The sequence below is a fragment of the Eucyclogobius newberryi genome, unplaced genomic scaffold (assembly GCF_026437365.1).
Source record: "Eucyclogobius newberryi isolate DKJ021-1_F unplaced genomic scaffold, fEucNew1.0.hap1 SCAF_20, whole genome shotgun sequence".
Taxonomy (NCBI): Eukaryota; Metazoa; Chordata; class Actinopteri; order Gobiiformes; family Gobiidae; genus Eucyclogobius; species Eucyclogobius newberryi.
Genome location: NW_027315835.1, coordinates 10212774 through 10234007, shown reverse-complemented (window position 1 = coordinate 10234007; position 21234 = coordinate 10212774). Strand labels below are relative to the sequence as shown.

Genomic DNA, 21234 nt, shown 5'->3' with positions numbered 1-21234 from the left:
GCCTCATTCACGCTTGTTTCATTCATCCTGTTTACGAGGTTGTCTTTCTGCTCCTTCTCAAAGCCTCACAAAAACTTGCTGCCTCAATTTTGTTTAAAAGATGTTCTGGCCCACATACTTTACTCGACAGGAAAGTGGAGTGTGAAATGGTAATGAGACCGGAGAAGGTAATGCGGCAAAATGGTCGATAGCTGAATTTGAACTCTCTCAACGAGCCACGCAACGAGCATAGCGCTATCCACTCCACCACCAGTGCTGTTTTTAAGTCCGTAAATCATTGTCGGACTCGTACTGAGCCTTTCTGATGTCAAATGGCATTCATCACAACTGCACGCTTGTATTAGCATGCCGGGGGAAGTTGCTAATGGCTAGCTTTTTGTTTACCCATCGTGGTAATTCCCTCAGTTACCAGTGGATGTGTCGCAAAAGAGAACACCTGACTGTCATGTCAAAGTTATGTGTACTTTTCAATGATTATATTATTTTAAGTTGTAAAACATGAAATGCCAAAGCAAAGGTAATGATGCAAAATCTCAAACAAAAAATGATGCAATAACAACAATAATCTAATGCATTGTTTATCCTGGAACGTGATGCAAGTTTGTGTGTTTGTCTCCATGGACACAGACCGCTCATATAATTATTCCGTGCCTGGTGCATAGCCCGTGGTGTTACTGACCAGGTGGAACCCCGGAGGAGATGGTGGACGAGGAGAGCTGGCCCTGCCCTTTGGAGGTCATCCCGGCTACTTCGATGGTGTAGGTGGTGAGCGCCGTGAGCCCCGTGACTCGGTACTCCAGGGTCACGTTGGGCATGTAGTGAGTGACTCTGGTGTTGGTCCGGTTGAACTCCTCCCAGGAAATGCGATAGCCTGGACAAAAAGAGACGGCAGAACAATCATATCAGTGGGTTTTACTACGTCACGGCAATGTAGAAAAACAAAAATGTCTATGACGCTATTCGTAAAGCAACTGTTACTACAACTACAAATACTTCAAACTGTTGTACTAAGAGAGCTACTGTAGTAAAGTTGATTTACTATAAAATGGGGCCGCTCCTACATTGTTTAGCATGCAACATAACCATATTTGAATAATTTGGCTACTACTACTACTACTACTACTACTACTACTACTACTACTACTACTACTACTACTACTACTATTAGAAGTGCGATATTTTTCTTCAGAAAATATCATGATATACAATAACATTTAAACTTTTTTTTTTTCTAAATGTACTAAAGTAAAAAAAAAAAAAGCAAAAAAAAAGCAAATACAAAGCCAAAACAAGTAGTAGTACTGTAGTGCGTATATATAATTAATCTTATTGTACCAGAAAATATCAGTAAAATTACCCATAGTACAAAGAAAATATACACCCGATAAATATGGAACCTTCCAAAATACGGCTCCATCTATCATTTATTGAGCGATATAGTAATTATCGTAATGCAGTCATTTTAAAGAAACCGATTACCCCCGAAAATGTGTTTTTATAATATTTCAGGTATCAAAATCTGTATAAAGCTTTCCCTTTTTATAAAAAGAGCTTTTCTATTAACAGTGTTTTTTTTTTAAGTTTTCTCTAAGTTATCTGTTCTTTTACTTCAGTACCTACTTTGTGTTGCAACACCTGAATTTCCCATTGTGTGGACAAATAAAGGCCGATCTTATCTTTACTTTTCTTAGAACGTTAAGAGTTACCTAGACACAACTACACGTTATGTCTATCTCCTTTGTCACACAAAAATTCACAGTATATTCTTCCACATTCACGATGCATCCAAACATAAACGCCAGCGCGCTAAGCCTTCAATATTTTACCACCAAAAAATATCTTAACACGCTGACAGACCATTCTCTAAGGGGAAATTGGACAGCAGCGTTACCCCAATGCCAACTCTGGGCTGGCATGGAAAGAGAAATATTACATTAACTTCATCAAAAATTGAATATAGCAAATTAAATCAGGCTGCGATTACACCCGCCCACTCTAGTCCACACACCAGCGCTCTCAAAGTTAATATAATTTGCTTCTTGGCCGGCAGCTCTTTTCATGTGATTGCATAAGGCATTAAGCAAAACTCTCTGCCAAATCGATAATTTCACATGGCATCGGCAGCATTAGCGCGCGGGACTTTCATATGTTTCCGGGACAACAATCTTAACCTCTCTAAACACTTGGATATCAATGTCAACAATGGATCCGAGTGCCTTTTCTCAGCCTCGCTCGTTTTTTCCTGTCGCAGAGAACATACAGTGTTACTGTTTGAGCCTGGGCGACTCGATCGGGTCGAACGGGAAGGACATTCGCCACAAAAGCCTCCACCGCATCAATTATGCTAATCGAAAAACACCACGTGAGATAGTGAAAGAGCATTTTAACTGCATTACTCATATGTAAATCACAGATAAAATCAAACTCTCACGACATTGGCCCTCAGAGGCAACTGTTGTTGTGATTTTGGGCCTTACAAAAATAAATTGATTTGATTTGATTTGATTTGACATGCTCACTATGTCTCACTGTTTTGACCATTTTTATATTTAACAATGTGTTTTATTTTATGAAACATGTGTAAAAAACATGAGTGACATGTCTTAGGACACAGTTACATTAGGCGTTGGTTAGAGCTGGGATTGAATCAACGATGTCACTCACTGTGTTGCTAATATCAATGGTAAAATCAGTATGAACATCACTTTATAATAACTACACCTTAATTAACCTTAACAAAGCTTGAACAAAGACATCATTCATATTAAACAAATAGTTTATTAACAATTATTCAGGTTTACAAAGCATGAATCATGACTAATAACCTATTTAATTATGATTAAGTCTCATTTTCATGCTTTATTGAGGCAATTAAAAGTTTAGTTATTAGCGCCGGATCAACAATGTGTTTTTCCAGCAACATACCAGCCAAAAATGATTAAATAAAAGTAACAGAGTGCAAAATAGTCATTAACACTTTATATAATTCTGCTATAGGTTGCGCTCATGTAACATCAAAACACATGTTCACAAATCCCTATAGTTTTGAGCTGGAGAACGGGTCAAATTTGCTGTTTTATTGTCATATTGCGGATTTGTCGACCTATTTTTTGTTTAATATCTTTGTGATTACTGGGCCTGTCCACATGGAACAAAAACAGGCGCTAAGTAAAACATCTTCTTTGTCAATAAAAGTGAAAATGTTTTTTACAAAAGCTTCATTATTCAACCCCAACGGATTTCAAGCCATACGAGTAATATGGCAAGTTTTTGGACCCAATTGCTAACAAATAATGATAAGATTTAACATTGTGGGTCATACATTTGGATATTTCTATTAAAAAGAACTGTAAATCATCCTAAAAGCTCCTGCCCTCCATCTGAAACCATGACACTCACATTAATCCTCAAACTGCACAAACCTGAACTCTTCTACAGACACAACCAAACCCGCAGAACGGACTTGTAAAAGATATTTGCACTTTTGACCACATCCACTTGACTGTTTATTTTCCCTGACAGCCGGCGCTTTTAAGGCCTTAACATGACAGGCCTTCTACCCCGTGTTTTACTACTCACCTTCTCTATATCGCCATAACACGCGCACTCTCCCAAATTGCTCTCCTGCTTAAAGTGCAAAACCGCGCGTCCATCTCTCGTTGCCGCTCAGCGCGACCCATCCCGACGCCGGCCGCTCCACCCAACCTCGCATCCCGCCCCGAAGGCGCCGGATTGGGAAAGATGTTTTATACATTTCATCACACGTGAATCTCGACGCGAAAACACATCTGCTGGAATTGATGAGCTGCGAGCCTGCCAGCGAAACGAGAACTGTGTTTGCTACCGCGGAATAATTCAAAACGGGAGTGAGTTTAAGCTTATTTGTACAATTTGCGATTTTCAAAGCTAAAGCAAAAGGGGGTATGGGCATCATTACTGACATAGATATTCATCATGTAATATTTAAGGGTGTTTTGCTCGGCCTTTAAAGAGTTGCAGAAATTATAGCAGGAATAGTAGTAGTAGAAATGTAGATGACATGCAAAGCGGTTCTGCCAAATACAATTAAAAAGCTATTATCACTTCTTATTATAACAAGAGCCATACCAAGTTTCTCTATCCGTAGCCGCTTTTTTTTTCAGTTGTTTCCAAAATGTTGTACATTTCAAAGGTTTTTTCAAAAATAGTATAAGAAAAGTCACAGCAAGCACCATTCCCTGATAACTGTTTTCTCAGCCATCACACAAGTATTGCCATGAAACTAGTACGGCTCGTATATCTCACCAATCTACACTTCTGGAGAGTGAATTATAAATCACAAACCTGTAAGAACGCCATTCTTCTCATTGGGTTCACTCCAGCTGACTTTGAGAGACGTGTCCAAGATTTCTGTGAAACTAAGATGTCCGACCGGGCCAGGAGCTGAAGAAAGGAGGCAATAATGATGATTATGAGGTGCACTTTTGGACAGACAAGAATGGGCAGTGATATGGTCTGGACAGGTTAGATGTTTTGGAACCAGACAAGTCGGATTGAGATGGTTTGAATAAGCCCCAAGCTGAATAGTGAATATACAATGCAAATGACAATATTGGCTGTGTGGTTTTTGTCCCTGTCGTGGAACACTGGACCAGCTCTATACACATGTGCATTTCGTCCTGTGGGGGGTGCTCCGGGAGTACGGGGTCCAGAGCCCTTTGCTCAGTGCTGTCCGGTCCCTGTATGACCGGAGTAGGAGCTGTGTTTACATTGCCTGCAGTAAGTCGGACCTGTTCCCAGTGCATGTTGGACTCCCCCAGGGCTGCCCTTTTTCACCGGTTCTGTTCATAGTTTTTATGGACAGAATTTCTAGGCGCAGTCAGGGGTTGAAGGGTGTCCAGTTAGGGGACCATACATATCTGCTGTTTACAGATGACTTTGTCCTGCTGGCTCCATTAAACCTGAACCTACAACATGCATTGGGACGGTTTGCAGCCGAGTGTGAAGCAGAATAAGCGCCTGCAAATCAGAGGACATGGTTCTCAACCGGAAAAAGGTGTTGTTCCCCCTCCAGGTGGGTGGGGAGTCCTTTCCCCAAGAGGAAGAGTTCAAGTATCTCGGAGTCTTTTTCACGAGTGAGGGAAGGATGGAACGTGAGATTGATAAGAACAAAACATTCTTTTGCCACAGGAAACAATTAATTTAAACGTTTACTCTGCAACTTTTCACCACCCATTTGTCTCCATAGAGATGTTGCAGTTTTGCCAGGAAAATTCTAATCAAATCTAATCTAATAAATTCCACAGTATTGCAGTAAATTGGAGAGAATCAGGTGACAGCACCACCGGGCTAAGATACAGGTCGGATCTGTAGAGAGGCCCATACACCAGCGAAGGTACATAGTGCTCTAGGATTGCAGATGATTTTTGCAGTGGCACAAAAAAATACAACACCTAAATTACCCTCGTCCCAAAGAGAAGGCTGCTTTGTAGACGAAGTTAAGAGAAGAGAGTGTGAGCACGAGCAGAGCCACTTGGCAAAATAGCACACAGTCTAGCGCAAACTCACTTTCTATTTTAAATACGTGTTTATGAACAAATTAGCAAAAACGAGATCATGGCAGAACTTAATTAGCTCATGGGAATGATTTTTTTTTCCATCAACCAATAATCTCCAAGGCAACCGTGTACCTCATTTACCGCGATCCCGCCTAGATGCTACACACCCACTTGTTCATTAGCGCTCGTTCTACGACTCTGCATGAATAAAACATCGAGCCCGTGAGATGTGGGACGGCGCCACCGTGAGAGATGAACTTAAGTGAGTAACAGAAATATCTTACTGTCCTCGTGCGTCCTGAGCAGTTTGGGGGGGCTGCGAGGTCCGTCTCCGGGCGTGGTGAAACAGATGACTGAGGTGTAGTATTCGGAGAACTTCTTGAGGCCCGTCACGTACCCCACGTGGACGCTGTCCTGGAAGTTGGGCCGCACCGTCACCATCGCAATGTCTTGTTCCCTCCCTGGCTCCCAGGCCAGCAGCTGGAATAACAGCAGACGAAACAGGAAGGCAAAGGGAGAACTGTGAGCGAGCTGAGACGAGAGCGGGTCATTTCTTTTCCAATCTCAAGAGTATAAGTTGTCTTTGGGGTTGCGCCTGTACGAAGACAAAAGTATGACTCTACGGCAGGGGTGTCCAAACTTTTTTCACCAAGGGCCTCATTTTGAAACGTATACGGGGCAGAGGGCCACAAACAACTTGACAATGTCGAATTTGTTGAATGACAAAGTGAATCATTCAAAATTTTGCATTTGATGTAATTGCGATGAGCCTCCATAACCTTTAATTAGACCTAGAACATTAATATTAGGTTTGTAAAACATCAATATGCCTGAATTTTCCCAATTTCACAGTAAAAAGTACTAGTTTTTGTTGTTTGGGCCGACATAGCAGGAAGCTGGAGGGCCAACAAAAATTGGTCTGAGTGCCGCATTTGGCCCCCGGGCCCTAGTTTGGACATGCCTGCTCTACGGGGTCTATGAACAATACACCCCACCCACTTTGTCTTTGTGTAAATGTGTTTGGGTGGGGGGCAAGTATTCACTGTTCATTTTCAGTCGACAACAATTGTTTTTGGTTTTAGTCAGGATTTAAGAAACTAAGACTAGTTAGTTTTAGTCAACAGGGCGGGCCATACGTTTCCATGCATATGATTGGTCGGCATGGTCCCGTGGAGTGGTCTCCCACATCCCCAGAGCTCTTTACTCTTGATTTCTATCTTAAGGGGCACTTGAAGGCCACGGTGTAGCTAAGGATGTCACAATATCCTATTTTTATGTTCATTCACAACTGTTATTGAGACTGTCAGAATCAGAATCTAGTGTGACCAAGCAACAGCCAAATCTTTCATTTTCTTTCTTTCCCGTGAAGAAACAGGTTGTTCCTCAAGTTTTTTACTTTTTGGAAGACAAATTTTACTTTCTGAAAGACAAAATAAAGTGAAATGTGACAAAAACAGACATTTACATTTACATCTATTTTTTGGGCTGTATATTGAACAAAAAATACTTCACAATTATTATTTTTTGGTACTTACACTTATTTTGTGGCCAGAATAATAAAAAATCTTGATTAACCTAATAATCTAGACGTCCTTAGGTGTTTTAAGTAAAGAAACAAGACATAAATCATCTCAAGGAACGTGTCATTAACACCATAACAAGCACAACTCCAACTAAATAAAAACGGTTTCCTATGTATGGAAATTCATGGCCCAAACTGTAGTTTTAGTCAACAAAAATGTCGTGCTAATTTAGTCGTCTGAATCCATATTACGGTTTAATTCAAGTAGAATTTTGTATTTTAGCTATAAACTGTACTGTACTGTGTTGCATTAATACAGGTTTCCCTTTAATGTGCTTTTGTAGCTATTTCTTGTGTTATTATGTGGATATTATCTATACTCAGCACAATCTTTAAGTAACTGACATAATTACAAATGCAAAAACTCACTCTCTAGCTGTGTTTACATGCACATCACATATCTAATCATTATCTGATTTCACATTATTGAAACGTAATGTACACAGTTACATCTGACGTGAGTAATTGGATTTTTTTCTAATTGCTCACGTCTGTGCGGGTTTTGACAAAGACATTTTTTTTAAAAGGAGTGGCCAAAATGTTAAAAATTTGGTTAATCCCAAGTATTTTTGTATTCTTTATACACAGCAACGATCCGATAAATGTAAACGAACGCACCGGCCTCCAAATCTCCTTCTTTTGTTTATTTCGGCATCACATTCTGAACAGTTTTTTCATACAGAAAACCAAGAAGACAGATAATGAACTGTCTTGTAAAAAATGACAGCTGCAAATAGAGAATCATTTTTTATCCCCTTTTCCTCTCCCTTTCTTGCATAACTGAGCCACACAGGAGTTTCTTGACAACACTGAATATATATCACTGTAGTTTTTTTTTTTTTTTTTCTAACAATGTTTTATGTCTTCGAAGCGGTCTCCCTGAAGACGCTTGGGGCCGTGAGCGGTTGAGCAGTTTCAGTAGCGACTGCAGGAGTGGAGGGCTCGCCGGAGGGCCGGAGGACGCCATCTTGCTTGTTATTCTAAGTATTTACAGCGGGGAGTTGAGGCCTGGGATGACCAATTAGGTGCATTCCTAATAAGTCCCACTGGTCTTTTTATTCCCTGGTTTTGTGAGAAGTTATAGCCGGGAACGTTCTCTGGACAGTGGAAACTTTCTTGCAAAACTGTCTCGTTACATCATTTATAAGTCTGTGAGTGTGTTACAGCTATTGTAATCCTGCGTAAGTGGAGCGAGGGAATGCTGCGTATTTTGAAGCAATCGCTTGAAAAATATAAAAAATTCAGTGAAAAAAAACAAGTTAAAGTTTTAAATAAGGTATAACTTTTGCTGTACGTTAAGTGGGGGTGGAAAGGGATATACTAATGGTCGTCACTGAAGTAAAACAAAGTGTTAAAACGATAACAGCCACTAAAATAATGACTATGGTTGGACTATTACTACTATAATTACCACTGCCACAGCTACGTCTGCAACCTACAGCTACTTCTCGCACCACAATTACCGCTTCAGCCATTCTACCCGCCTTGTCACACGATTTCTGTGTTCATTTCCCGTTTCTGAGGTGAAAAGCAGGGTTTTCCGACTTGTTTGCGTTCTTTTATCTCGGAAGTTTGCACGTTAAATTGTAGTGTAATAGTGAAATCAACTGACCGTGAAAATGACAGTAAACCGCTAAATGTTGCGACGTTTAGTTAAAGAGCTGAAATGTTTAAGTGAACCCCCCAGGGCAATGAAGGTGAATAAAAGTGAATCCCAGGGCTTTAAAGGTGAATAAAAGTGAACCCCAGGGTAATAAAAGTTGGATAAAAGTGAACCTCAGGGCACTAAAACGTGAATAAAGGTGAATAAAAGTGAACCCCAGGGCAATAAAAGGTGGATAAAAGTGAATCCCAGGGCAATAAAAGGTGGATAAAAGTGAACCCCAGGGCAATAAAAGGTGGATAAAAGTGAGCACCACATGAATGCAGTAAAATACATCCAGAACCATTTTTTTTTAGCCCATACAATAGTACAATACTTATAAAAACGTTTTTTCCCAAATTAGTATTGTTCTAATTCTTCGTTTCACATCAAAACAGCAAAAAAAAAACACAATAAATAAATAATAATAATAACTATTTCCACCGAGATATCAAGAGACAACAAGTAAAGAACATATTTTTCGGTTAAAAAAGGGGAAAAGTGACACAAAAAGGGAGAAAACGCCTCGCACTTAATTAGAACACATGACTCCCTGTGTCTTTCTTAATTCCCTTCAACTATGCACGAAAAATACTTAACCCATTTTTGACTGGACAGAGCGAATAATGAAGACATGCGTTGGACACGAGCGGCGCACAGTCCCACACCGCAACTAAGTGAGAAATGCTCCCGAGATAAAGAGAACGGCCTGAAACTGACGAACGGCTGGACGCGGTGCATCGTTCAGGCGAATATCTCCTGCCCTCCGGCTCCTTGGATACAACGCGCCGTGTTTGATACTACAACTCGGGCGCTGACAGCTGTGCCGACGGTCGCCGCGGTGACAGATACTCACCCTGTAGCCCTGGTTGATGCCGTTGATGAACTGAGGGTTCGGGGCTGTCCATGTAAAACGAATGGTTGTGGAGTTGACTGGTTCAGCTTGGACGTTGCCGGGGGCGATGGTTGGCACTGAGGGATATAGAAACATATATATATATATTTAGTCTATTCAGGCGTGTGGAAACATTTGAAAAGAAAAGGTTAGAAAGGGGACAAATGATAGACATAAAGTGTGATTTCAGTGAAGCTCCAGAGTCGTTTCAAATAACAGATGACCGAGATTTAAAAGTTTTATTTTTTACAATTGAGAGACAGTGACAGTATTTACTTATGAGCCAGCCTGGTACTGATACAAACGTTTATCCTATGTTAATAAGGCAGTAAAATAAAAAATAAAGATCAGTTTGATGTGTGTAGACTGTACAAATGGTTGTTGTTTATACATTTGTAATATTTATATCAAACTTCCAAAGTAGATGTTATAAAGCTCACATACTTAAGTAGAATTTGTGGTGCTTAATGAAATAAAAATAATATTTGATTATCAAAAAGGCCAGATATGTTTTTCATTCCATTTGTCTGGCATAACGTTATTAAAATGTTAATTATGCAGCTTTTATGCAGGCGCTAATCCTGTCTATAAATGACAGAACACTTCAAACTTGGATATGTCACAAAAACAGCCCTAGTTTTTAATTGTTTGCCATGTTTAGAGGGCAAATCCTCCATTAAAAAGGCATTTGAACCAAAGTATGGAAGTGTACCATCTTATAGAATGCAGACATTCTGTTTGCAAACACTGGAGGGCCCATGGGACCACAGGCTTACACTGAAACAATCCTATATCCCATATATTATATATATGTATGTATATAGTCCTCTATATCTAGGTATAGTCCCCATTCACGCAATAAATAATAAAACACTCTTTATCACACAAGGGCAAGAATTTCATAGCTAAATCTTGAGCGAAGGATGAGAATGGAAGATGTTTGAGTCCCACTCCTGCCTTTCTACTACAATAGAATCAATACTTTTTGTGGATTATATTTTTATGCAGTATACAATATGTGTCATCCAATAGATTAAGCACCGGGCGTGACTCTTTTTCTTTGCTTTGCCACTCCAACACCTTATTTACTCCTGTTATAGTCTGTTACATTGCCGCACCTTTGCTCGTCCATACGTCTTCACAAACCTCAGACTCACAACACAACGGCGGATGATAGAGAAGTTAACAGCGGCGAGCAGGGGCGGGAGATGTCTGTTGCTCTCTGTTTTGATGACAGTATTGATTGGTGTTGCGCGGGTCAGGGCAGAGACACTGATATGTTTCTGCTGCCGACGCCACTCACAGCGAGAGCGGCGAGGGCGGCGAGAGCGGCGAGAGCGGCGAGGGCGCGCGTGCGTGAGCTGGTTATAGATCGGAGGAGGATTCTATAATATGAAGTAGCTTTCAGACAAAAACACAGATTTATTTGTGTACAACGGCAATTACGGCGCAGTCTGAACGCACGTGTGTCAATAGGGCTTTTAGGGGGAGCTTTTAGGAGCGGAGAAAATGACAAGTCAATACTAAACGCATCAAACCAGCACTGCAGACATAGAATATTGTTTTTTCCCGGTAATGTGAATTATATTGAGAGCTATAATGGCTATTTTTTCATCACCACTAATGTCCACAAAGTGTTTTAATTTAAACGGGGCACTTTGGGGTGTCCGAAAACGCTCTTTTCTCAATGGAGATGTTGTTTTGCCTCAAGTGTTTCACAAAACGGCAGTACAAAACTCCGCAATATCCACGGAGCCACCAAACCGTGTATTTATTATTTATTTTTGGTAATAAAACGCCTGTAACTGAATAAACGAAGATAAGTTTCATTCAAGGCAAGATTTTCATGAAGCAAACACAAGATGGTTGGATTGTGCACCTTTAAAAATGATATATCCAAGCTATAAAGGCACATTGATGACATTACCCTATATTCATTACATATACAAGAACACAAGAATTGTTTTATGTCATTAGGTCATTTGAATCTTTGTTTTTATGTTGAAGAGTTTCATTCTTCGGACTGGTCTCAATCCTGGTTCTGTTGGACCTCAGCGCAGCGTTTGACACCATTGACCACAACATTCTTCTGCAGAGGTTAGAATGTGATGTAGGTGTTGGAGGAACAGCCCTCAGCTGGTTTAAATCCTATCTATCTGATAGGTTCCAATTTGTTAATGTAAACCAGAGCTCCTCACCTTGCTCTAAAGTAATTTACGGTGTGCCACAGGGTTCGGTACTCGGTCCAATTCTGTTTACTCTTTATATGCTGCCATTAGGCAACATGATCAGAAAGCATGGCATTAACTTCCACTGCTATGCAGATGACACTCAGCTGTATTTATCAATGAAACCTGATCAGAGCGATCAAGTAGACAGACTTAGTACTTGTGTGAAGGAGATAAAAACCTGGATGACACTTAACTACCTGCTTCTAAACCCTGAAAAAACCGAGGTCATTGTGCTTGGCCCTAAGCATCTACGAGACTCTATCTGAGCAGATAGTCACACTGGACAATGTCAGTGTAGCCTCCAGTTCTACTGTAAGAAACCTTGGAGTCTTATTTGACCAGGAGCTCTCATTTAAAGCTCATATAAATCAAGCTTGTAAAACAGCCTATTTCCATTTGCGCAACATAGCCAAAATCAGAAGAATCCTGCCTAAAAGTGATGCCGAAAAACTTATCCATGCATTTGTAACGACTAGATTAGACTACTGTAACTCCCTGCTTGCAGCGTGTCCTAAAAGCTCCATAAAAAGCTTTCAACTGGTTCAAAATGCAGCAGCAAGATTACTAACAGGAACAAAAAGAAGAGAGCACATTACGCCGGTGCTGAAGTCTCTTCTCTGGCTCCCCGTCGAGTCTAGAATCAAATTTAAAATTCTACTCTTGACCTACAAAGCCATAAATGACATGGCCCCATCCTACCTCAAAGATGCTATAGAACCATATCATCCAAACAGAGCTCTTCGCTCTCAGAATGCCGGCCTTCTGGTGGTGCCAAGAGTCTCTAAAAGTACTGTAGGAGGTAGAGCGTTTAGCTACCAAGCTCCTGTGTTATGGAATCAGCTCCCGACCCATGTTAAATATGCTGACACAGTCTCTTCATTTAAGTCCAGGCTTAAAACGTTCCTCTTCGAAATCGCTTATGGTCAGAGTAGTTAGGAACAGAAACATAAACCCACAGCTTTAGCTACGCTGCCCTAGGAGTAACTATGCTGGGGGAAGTATGACAGCTTGAGCACTATCCTCTTCTTCTTCTGACTACTTATGCTATCAAACAATATTTATTTTTTTGATTCCACTTGCAAACTGTTCACCGCCTTCTTTTTCTTTCTCTCACTCCTGAGGACCTGTGGACCCAGATGCCCCTCCCCTGGTGAAGTGGTCCCTGCCCTGTGTGGACGGTCCCTCATCTGCCTGAGGAGTGGGTCCAGCTCGCCCCCGATGGTCCCTCATCTGCCTGAGGAGTGGGTCCAGCTCGACTCAGACGGTCCCTCATCTGCCTGAGGAGTGGGTCCAGCTCGCCCCCGATGGTCCCTCATCTGCCTGAGGAGTGGGTCCAGCTCGACTCAGACGGTCCCTCATCTGCCTGAAGAGTGGGTCCAGTTCGCCTCAGTCGGTCCCTCATCTGCCTGAAGAGTGGGTCCAGTTCGCCTCAGTCGGTCCCTCATCTGCCTGAAGAGTGGGTCCAGCTCGACTCAGTCGGTCCCTCATCTGCCTGAAGAGGTGGTCCAGTTCGCCTCAGTCGGTCCCTCATCTGCCTGAAGAGTGGGTCCAGTTCGCCTCAGTCGGTCCCTCATCTGCCTGAAGAGTGGGTCCAGTTTGCCTCAGTCGGTCCCTCATCTGCCTGAAGAGTGGGTCCAGTTCGCCCCCGACGGTCCCTCATCTGCCTGAAGAGTGGGTCCAGCTCGCCCCCGATGGTCCCTCATCTGCCTGAAGAGTGGGTCCAGTTCGCCTCAGTCGGTCCCTCATCTGCCTGAAGAGTGGGTCCAGTTCGCCTCAGTCGGTCCCTCATCTGCCTGAAGAGTGGGTCCAGCTCGACTCAGTCGGTCCCTCATCTGCCTGAAGAGTGGGTCCAGCTACAGTCTCCTCGTGTCCGTCTGTCCGTCTGTGAGAGTCGGATCTCTCCTTCACTGGAACTCCTCCAGGTTTCTACGCTTTTTTCCCAAAGAGGTTTTTTTTGTAGTTTTTCCTGGCCGAGAAGGAGAGTCTAAGGACAGAGGACCCTGGGACATCGTCCCTCGCCACCACAGACATTGTCTGACTTCATCGCCACCACAGACATTGTTGATTCATTTCTCCCTGTGGCCCTCAGAGGCAACTGTTGTTGTGATTTTGGGCCTTACAAAAATAAATTGATTTGATTTGATTTGATTCTTAATTCAGTTGGAACACAATTTCTGACGTTAAAGTAGCTTGTGATATTATGACCTTTATCTTTCCTCTAAATTGTACAAAAATAAAAGTTTGAGGGTTCAATACGTTCTTTAAATCTGAAAAGCAGTGCATATTATTTAGCAAGCAATCTATTACCAGTAGTACCGTATTTTCTGGACTATAAGTCGCACTGGAGTATAAGTCGCACCAGCCAAAAAATGCGAATGAGAAGAAAAAAACATTTAAGTATGAGTATAAGTATATAAGTATAAATATAAGTATAAGTCGCACCCTGGCCAAAACTATGAAAAAAGGTGTGACTTATAGTCCAGAAAATACGGTAGATCTTCTTCGGAAAATAGCGTTGTAATTTACATTATAAAAAAATAAATAATAATAATTGCTGATAGAGTAAAAATATGTAAAAAGTCGTAGCAGGCACGTTTTTTGTATCGTTTTATAGATAAAGTATTCACATTATTTGCTATGTACTCAATCCACTTCAAAAATCCCACACTTCAAAGACAACGGCGTGACATTCTGATGGCTCTCACCTCCTTGCAGCGTCCACTCCGTCACCTTGTGGCTGAACGTGCCGAGTCCTGCCCCGTTGTACGCCGCCACTTCGATCTCGTAGTTGGTCCAGATGATGAGCTCTTCCAGCAGCAGGTTGGTCACGTCCGGACTGCTGATGTTCTTGATCTGGTAGTCCACGGGGAGCCCTGTCAGCCGATACCTGCAATACACCAGAGACGTAGCGCTAATTGACGTAGCGCTAATTGACGTAGCGCTAATTGACGTATCGCTAATTGCAGCACTCAGGTCTTTCCTTCCTGCTGCTGTCAGACTGTATAACAAACACTGCTAGCCCTGAACACGTGCAAACTTGACATATTTGACTGACTTAATCATGTGCAATACCGTCATATTCATGTGCAATACTGACTTAACCATGTGCAATACCGTCATATTCATGTGCAATACTGTGATAAAATGTGAATATATGAGTATATTTCTGTGATGTATTTTATCTGCATAATAGTGATATTTTATCTGCATCATTAGTCTAAGAGAAGAACGGGTGTGTGACAAACTGCATTTGTGAAGGGGTCGTAAAGATGGGCCAAAGGATGTTTACCCTAGGGAGGGGGTGACAGCCCAGAGGAGTCTGGGTAATGTTTACCCAAGGCTTGATCTCTACGGAAAAATACCAAGTGCCTTGATGTGAGGCTGACCAATGAGAAATGTGACCCGCCTATTCCAGAATATCTAATAAAACCAACCAGCATGGGAAAAAACGAGGTGAGACGCAGGAGGATCACGCAGGCTGCGTACCACAGCTTGCGTGATCAGTCCCTGCGTTTTCTCCCATGCATGCCATACAAATGTCTGACATTTCTGTGTCGTTTCATATTCTAAGTTGAATTGTGTTCTCTATGTGTTAAGGAATAGCATTGGTGTATGTCTAATTCCCTGACAAATACTGACTTAACCATGTGCAATACCGTCATATTCATGTGCAATACTGACTTAACAATGTGCAATACCGTCATATTAATGTGCAATACTGACTTAACCATGTGCCATACCGTCATATTCATGTGCAATACTGACTTAACCATGTGCAATACCGTCATATTCATGTGCAATACTGACTCAACTATGTGCAATACCGTCATATTCATGTGCAATACTGACTTAACCATGTGCAATACCGTCATTCATGTGCAGTACTGACTTAACCATGTGCAATACTGTCATATTCATGTGCAATACTGACTTAACCATGTGCAATACCGTCATATTCATGTGCAATACTGTCATATTCATGTGCAATACTGACTTAACCATGTGCAATACCGTCATATTCATGTGCAATACTGACTTAACCATGTGCAATGCCGTCATATTCATGTGCAATACTGACTTAATCATGTGCAATACTGTCATATTCATGTGCAATACTGACTTAACCATGTGCAATGCCGTCATATTCATGTGCTATACTGACTTAACCATGTGCAATACCGTCATATTCATGTGCAATACTGACTTAACGATGTGCAATACTGTCATATTCATGTGCAATACTGACTTAACCATGTGCAATACCGTCATATTCAATACTGACTTAACCATGTGCAATACCGTCATATTCATGTGCAATACTGACTTAACCATGTGCAATGCCGTCATATTCATGTGCAATACTGACTTAATCATGTGCAATACTGTCATATTCATGTGCAATACTGACTTAACCATGTGCAATGCCGTCATATTCATGTGCTATACTGACTTAACCATGTGCAATACCGTCATATTCATGTGCAATACTGACTTAACGATGTGCAATACTGTCATATTCATGTGCAATACTGACTTAACCATGTGCAATACCGTCATATTCAATACTGACTTAACCATGTGCAATACCGTCATATTCATGTGCAATACTGACTTAACCATGTGCAATACTGTCATATTCATGTGCAATACTGACTTAACCATGTGCAATACCGTCATATTCATGTGCAATACTGACTTAACCATGTGCAATACCGTCATATTCATGTGCAATTACTGTCGTACTCACAAGCAATTAAGGCCATATTCATGTGCATACAACTGATGTAAATAAGAGTGTTTTGTTTTCTTACCATTAGTATAAGTATTATTTAGTCTTATGCTAGCTATTTTTACTTTACTTTATTTTATTGTTATTATTTTATTTTATTGTATTATTATTTTATTTTTATCTTTATCTTTTTATTTTTTTAATTTAAAATTTTTATTTTTTTCCCCCCCTCCATTCCCTATTAAGAGATGAGAGGAGTTTTGTTTATAAGAGTTTTTTGTTTTGTTTATAAGAGTTCTTCTATTAAGATCTATAAGTTATCTGTCCTTTCCCCCTGTGTGGACAATAATCAACAAACAACAAACAATTATCTTATCTTATCTCATCTTAGTACACGCTTGGCCCTTTAGGGGGAGACAATGCGCCAGTCACAATGGAAACGCTTTACCGTCCATTGCAGTTGTTTTTTTCCACACTGACTAATTAAAAACAAGCCTGAAAACTACACTAATTGCGTGTTTACTGCTTTTGCTTTGTCAATGCGCCGACTTTCTTTTTGATGTCAGGCAATATTTTTTATTAACGTTGCTCCAAAAACCCGACAAAAATGTTTCACTGAATAAAACATACAGTGTGGGCTTGGATTCCCTTGAATACACTGTAGAAATGGCCACTGTGGCAAGTTGTTAAAGACAAAATGTGACTGTTTAATGCGTTATTGTCAACCCCGAATAACCGTAACGTTGACCACGGCTCTACGTTCCCGTTACCTGACATTGTAGCCTCGGAGGATGCCGTTTTGGTGACTTTCGGGAGGAGGTTGCCACTGGATCATGATGGACTGGTTCGTGCGGCCGCTGGCGATGACGTTTTGGGGAGGCGAGCTCGGAGGTTCCTCGGGCAAAGCGACTCTGCAGGAAGATGCAAACCGATGGTAATTATAGTGGGGGAATGTCACGTCACGGTTTAACGTTTTTTTTTTTTTCTTAAGTTGTTTTAGCATCTAGTTGGTATTTTGTATGATTATTTATCAAGTTTATCGCACATTAGTTCAAGTATTCACCGTTTTGAGGTCTCAGAACATATTTATCTTACATCGTATCAACAAAAGGCTTTCAACAACTTTTCTCCTGTGGAACAAAACACAGAGACTCTTTAAATTCAATCATTTTATGCCTTTTAAGGATTTTAAAGACCTGGTCAAGGACTACCTGCAGTGCCAATTTTGTTTTATATCATTTTATCTCATATTTTATGTATAAATGTGTATGTATTGAGTGTTTTATTTGTGTTTTAGTATCCTTTGTTTGATTTTTGGGTGTTTTTTTTGTGTGTGTTGTGTTTTTTACATGAAAAACAGAACTTTTCTCATTGTCATTTCCCTGTATAAATAGATCAAATGAATGAATGAAGCGGATGACCCGGTCCTGGACCCGGGTCAATCGACTCTTATCTGGATAAAGGGTTAGATCTCACTGCCATAAAGAAGTCATCTCTTTTTAGGATTATCAGATGCCTTTGTATGACTTTGTACAGAGACATCTTTGTGAGTTTAGCCTGTAGACTCTAAGGACGCTCTGGTATTCTGTATTTTGACTCAGCTGGTTTAACTGCTTTTGGTCTCACATGCCCCTTTTTAACTTGTCTTTATAAAGCTGTACTCTTCCTTGTTCTGGGGTCGACTGGGGAGGGAGTCGGTTGTGTATTTGTTTGTGATTTCTGCTGCGCGCAACAGAAATAAACATTCACTTTTGAGTAAGACACTTTTGCCTTATTTCTCTGTTACTGTTACAGAAATCCCACAACATGAGCAAGACGCATTTTTTGTTTTAGTGGTACAATCTGACAGTTTCCCTTCTTGCAACTAAAAAAACGCTTGTATTTGGGTGTACCGGCTATGTTTTTATTCAATTAATTCATCTAAATGTATAGGAACGTCCTTTTTCAGAGACATTTTACAATAATACTGTCAAAAGCATCAACAGGAATGCAAAAGTAGATTAACTGTAAATACTTGTTACAATAGTAGTACATATAGTTGATTCAGTAGGAGAAATGATTATTCTTTCAATGAATTACTGCAAAAGTAAAGTTTATAGTACACATATAGAATGCGCAGTATATTTGGGATTAAGTTATTTTGTCTAATCTAAAATTGTTCAATAATGAAGAATTCACAAGAGAAATACAACGTAAATATACCATAGCATCATATCAGTCAACATATATCATTTTATAGGGCGGTGCAATTCATTTATTCTAATCAAATTGAGGTTAAATCATATGTATTGTCATTTACACTAATCAGTTATCAACTTGGGGCTTTTGTGATTGAATTTAAATGAGTAAAATCTGTCAGGTTTACGTTGAAAAGATTAAAATTGAAAGCAAACCTCCAAAGTATTGTAAAAAATAACCATTGTTTTTGCCATATCGCTCCTCGTCACACCACCAAAGTCATTTTCTGAGATCTTGTCGGAGCTTGTGATGCAGCGAGCTGAAGCGTGGCAGTAGCAGGACGCCACACGGAGCGCCAGGTCCCAGCCTCAGACAGACGGAGCGCCCGCAGTGCTCCTCTGGCCCGGGACGCAGCAGCGGGACGAGGTGGGGGGATGTCAGAGTCAACTCAGTCTACAATTATTCACGCAGAACTATTCGACTGTTCATTGTAAACACAGTCGATTGGTAGAGTATTGCTCTCTCAACGTGGAGGCTCTCACTTAGAAACAAGAACCGTGTTCAATCTGCACCTAAAGATGTTTCATTATGTCATTTCATCCGCTTCATCCACAGTTTGTATGGGACATTAGGTTGTTTTGCGTCCTCCATGTGCATCTTTCTCCAGCAGAGACATAAAGATCAGACCTTAAAGTAGCACCTGAACACACCAAACTTTGCAATCTTGGACGAAACAAGACTTGTACGGATCCCACTGAAGGATTCATCCACATTTTTTAACTTCAGTAGCGGGTCGATAGACTTTAGTGGCTGTGCTGTGGCGTGTGTGTTTGAGGCTCACCGATTTATCAAAGTTTTAATGACATTTCAGTAAAGCCAATTTTTTTCCCCATTTTGATCTACTATGTCAAGAAAAAAATATTTTAAACCTTTTAAACCATCTCCATTCATTTTTCAGATTTATTCATCACAAATATGTGACATTTTTTAGCCTTGGACTTACATTTATGTCAGTGACCTACACAAATCGACGTTTAAGATTCTTTCCTATTCACGTGCAGCGCCTCGTTTCTAAGGAAAAGGGTCATTTCGTGGCATCGGTCGCTGTGAAAAGCCGCGTTGCACCGCTCGTCGTACACGAAGCCCTCAGAGACCGCGCAGAGTCCGGCCCTGATACGGTCTCACTCCCCGTCACTCACTCACTTCCGACTCAAAGGATCAGTCAGAGCGGAGCGGTTGCCAAGGTAACGGATTGTGTTCGTCCCTTTGTCTCCGTCTCAGAGGTTTAAACTTTCCTGGCAGGTAGCGCTCAATTTTATTTTTGACATTTTCAGCTGTTGGAATGATCAAAGCGAAGGACTGTGATGTTTTTGGAGCGGCGTTACTCAGAGAGCTCATGTCGTCGCTCTGGCTCTTGTAAAAAGCGTGACATTTTGATTTAGTAGCAGCTTAAGTACAAAAATAAAATATCATCAAGCAACGTGTAACATCATTTTTTACAAGGCTAAAAAAATACCTTAAACATGTGTGCGAGCGATCTAATACAAATTCGTTGTTGTACTTTATTAAAAATTGTACTGTGTATTTTTGTACTTTTTAACTATGCACAGATATAATGTCAATTGTATTTAATCGGTCATAAGCCCTTTTAGTTGTATTTGCCTCTTCCTCTTTTATATTTTTTATCCAGGCACATTTTAGCTATATATACAAGCAAAAATATAAAATAATATTATAAAAAATGGCAAAAAAAACACACATTTTAAACCAGATATTTGGGAAAAAACAAAACAAAAAGAAAAACATGGTATTTTTTTTGTGTATCTAGTAGTAATAATGGATATCATCATAGCCTTTATACCCAATATCAAGTTTGTACTCATTCACTTTATTTGGTATAAGAAATATACCAATAAATATAAGTGATAAAAGTCATAAAAACACATATATCTGGAGACACTGCTCGAGTATTATAAACGAAGCTGTAATTTTCTCCATTTGTTTACACAGGCTTGGGGCTTGAAATCCTACGTGGACATAAACGGCCACATAACTTTCAAAGGCAATCTAAAGAGATAGAATAATAAACCTGCTCATAAAAGATGCAAAGCTTTCCTTCCCCATAAACTTGAGGCTAACTGTGCCTTCTGTTGCGTGGTCCGTTCTGCTCTGGGAGGAAGTGGGTCGATAGAGGATAAGAAGCCCGCTTTAGTGGCTGTACGCCGTGTGTTTAGGGCTCACCGCTCCGTCTCCTTGCTGAACTGTCCCTTGCCCACGTCGTTAACGGCACAAAGGCGGAACTGATAGGAGCGCGCCGGGATCAGCCCGTTCACCGTCACCGCCGTGGACTCCGGCTCGATGTTGGCCAGCAGGATGGCCCACGGAGCGTCTGGGGCAGAGAATTGAGATGTGAAGCGGAGACAAAACGAGAAGAAAATGT

General features: G+C 40.8%; 1 protein-coding gene across 7 annotated transcripts in view; it reads right to left on the bottom strand.

Moving 5' to 3' along the window:
- The window catches only part of sdk2b (sidekick cell adhesion molecule 2b), a 565983-nt gene that overhangs the window by 89613 nt on the left and 455136 nt on the right, over positions 1 to 21234 (bottom strand). For all 7 annotated transcript variants that reach the window (XM_072455684.1, XM_072455687.1, XM_072455686.1 and 4 more), the window contains exons 15-21: positions 21036 to 21183; positions 17387 to 17527; positions 14593 to 14774; positions 9618 to 9733; positions 5822 to 6017; positions 4324 to 4422; positions 680 to 871 (exon numbers count right to left, since the gene is read on the bottom strand). In XM_072455684.1, coding sequence (XP_072311785.1) covers positions 680 to 871; positions 4324 to 4422; positions 5822 to 6017; positions 9618 to 9733; positions 14593 to 14774; positions 17387 to 17527; positions 21036 to 21183 — 1074 coding nt within the window. The remainder of the gene's footprint in view (positions 1 to 679; positions 872 to 4323; positions 4423 to 5821; positions 6018 to 9617; positions 9734 to 14592; positions 14775 to 17386; positions 17528 to 21035; positions 21184 to 21234) is intronic.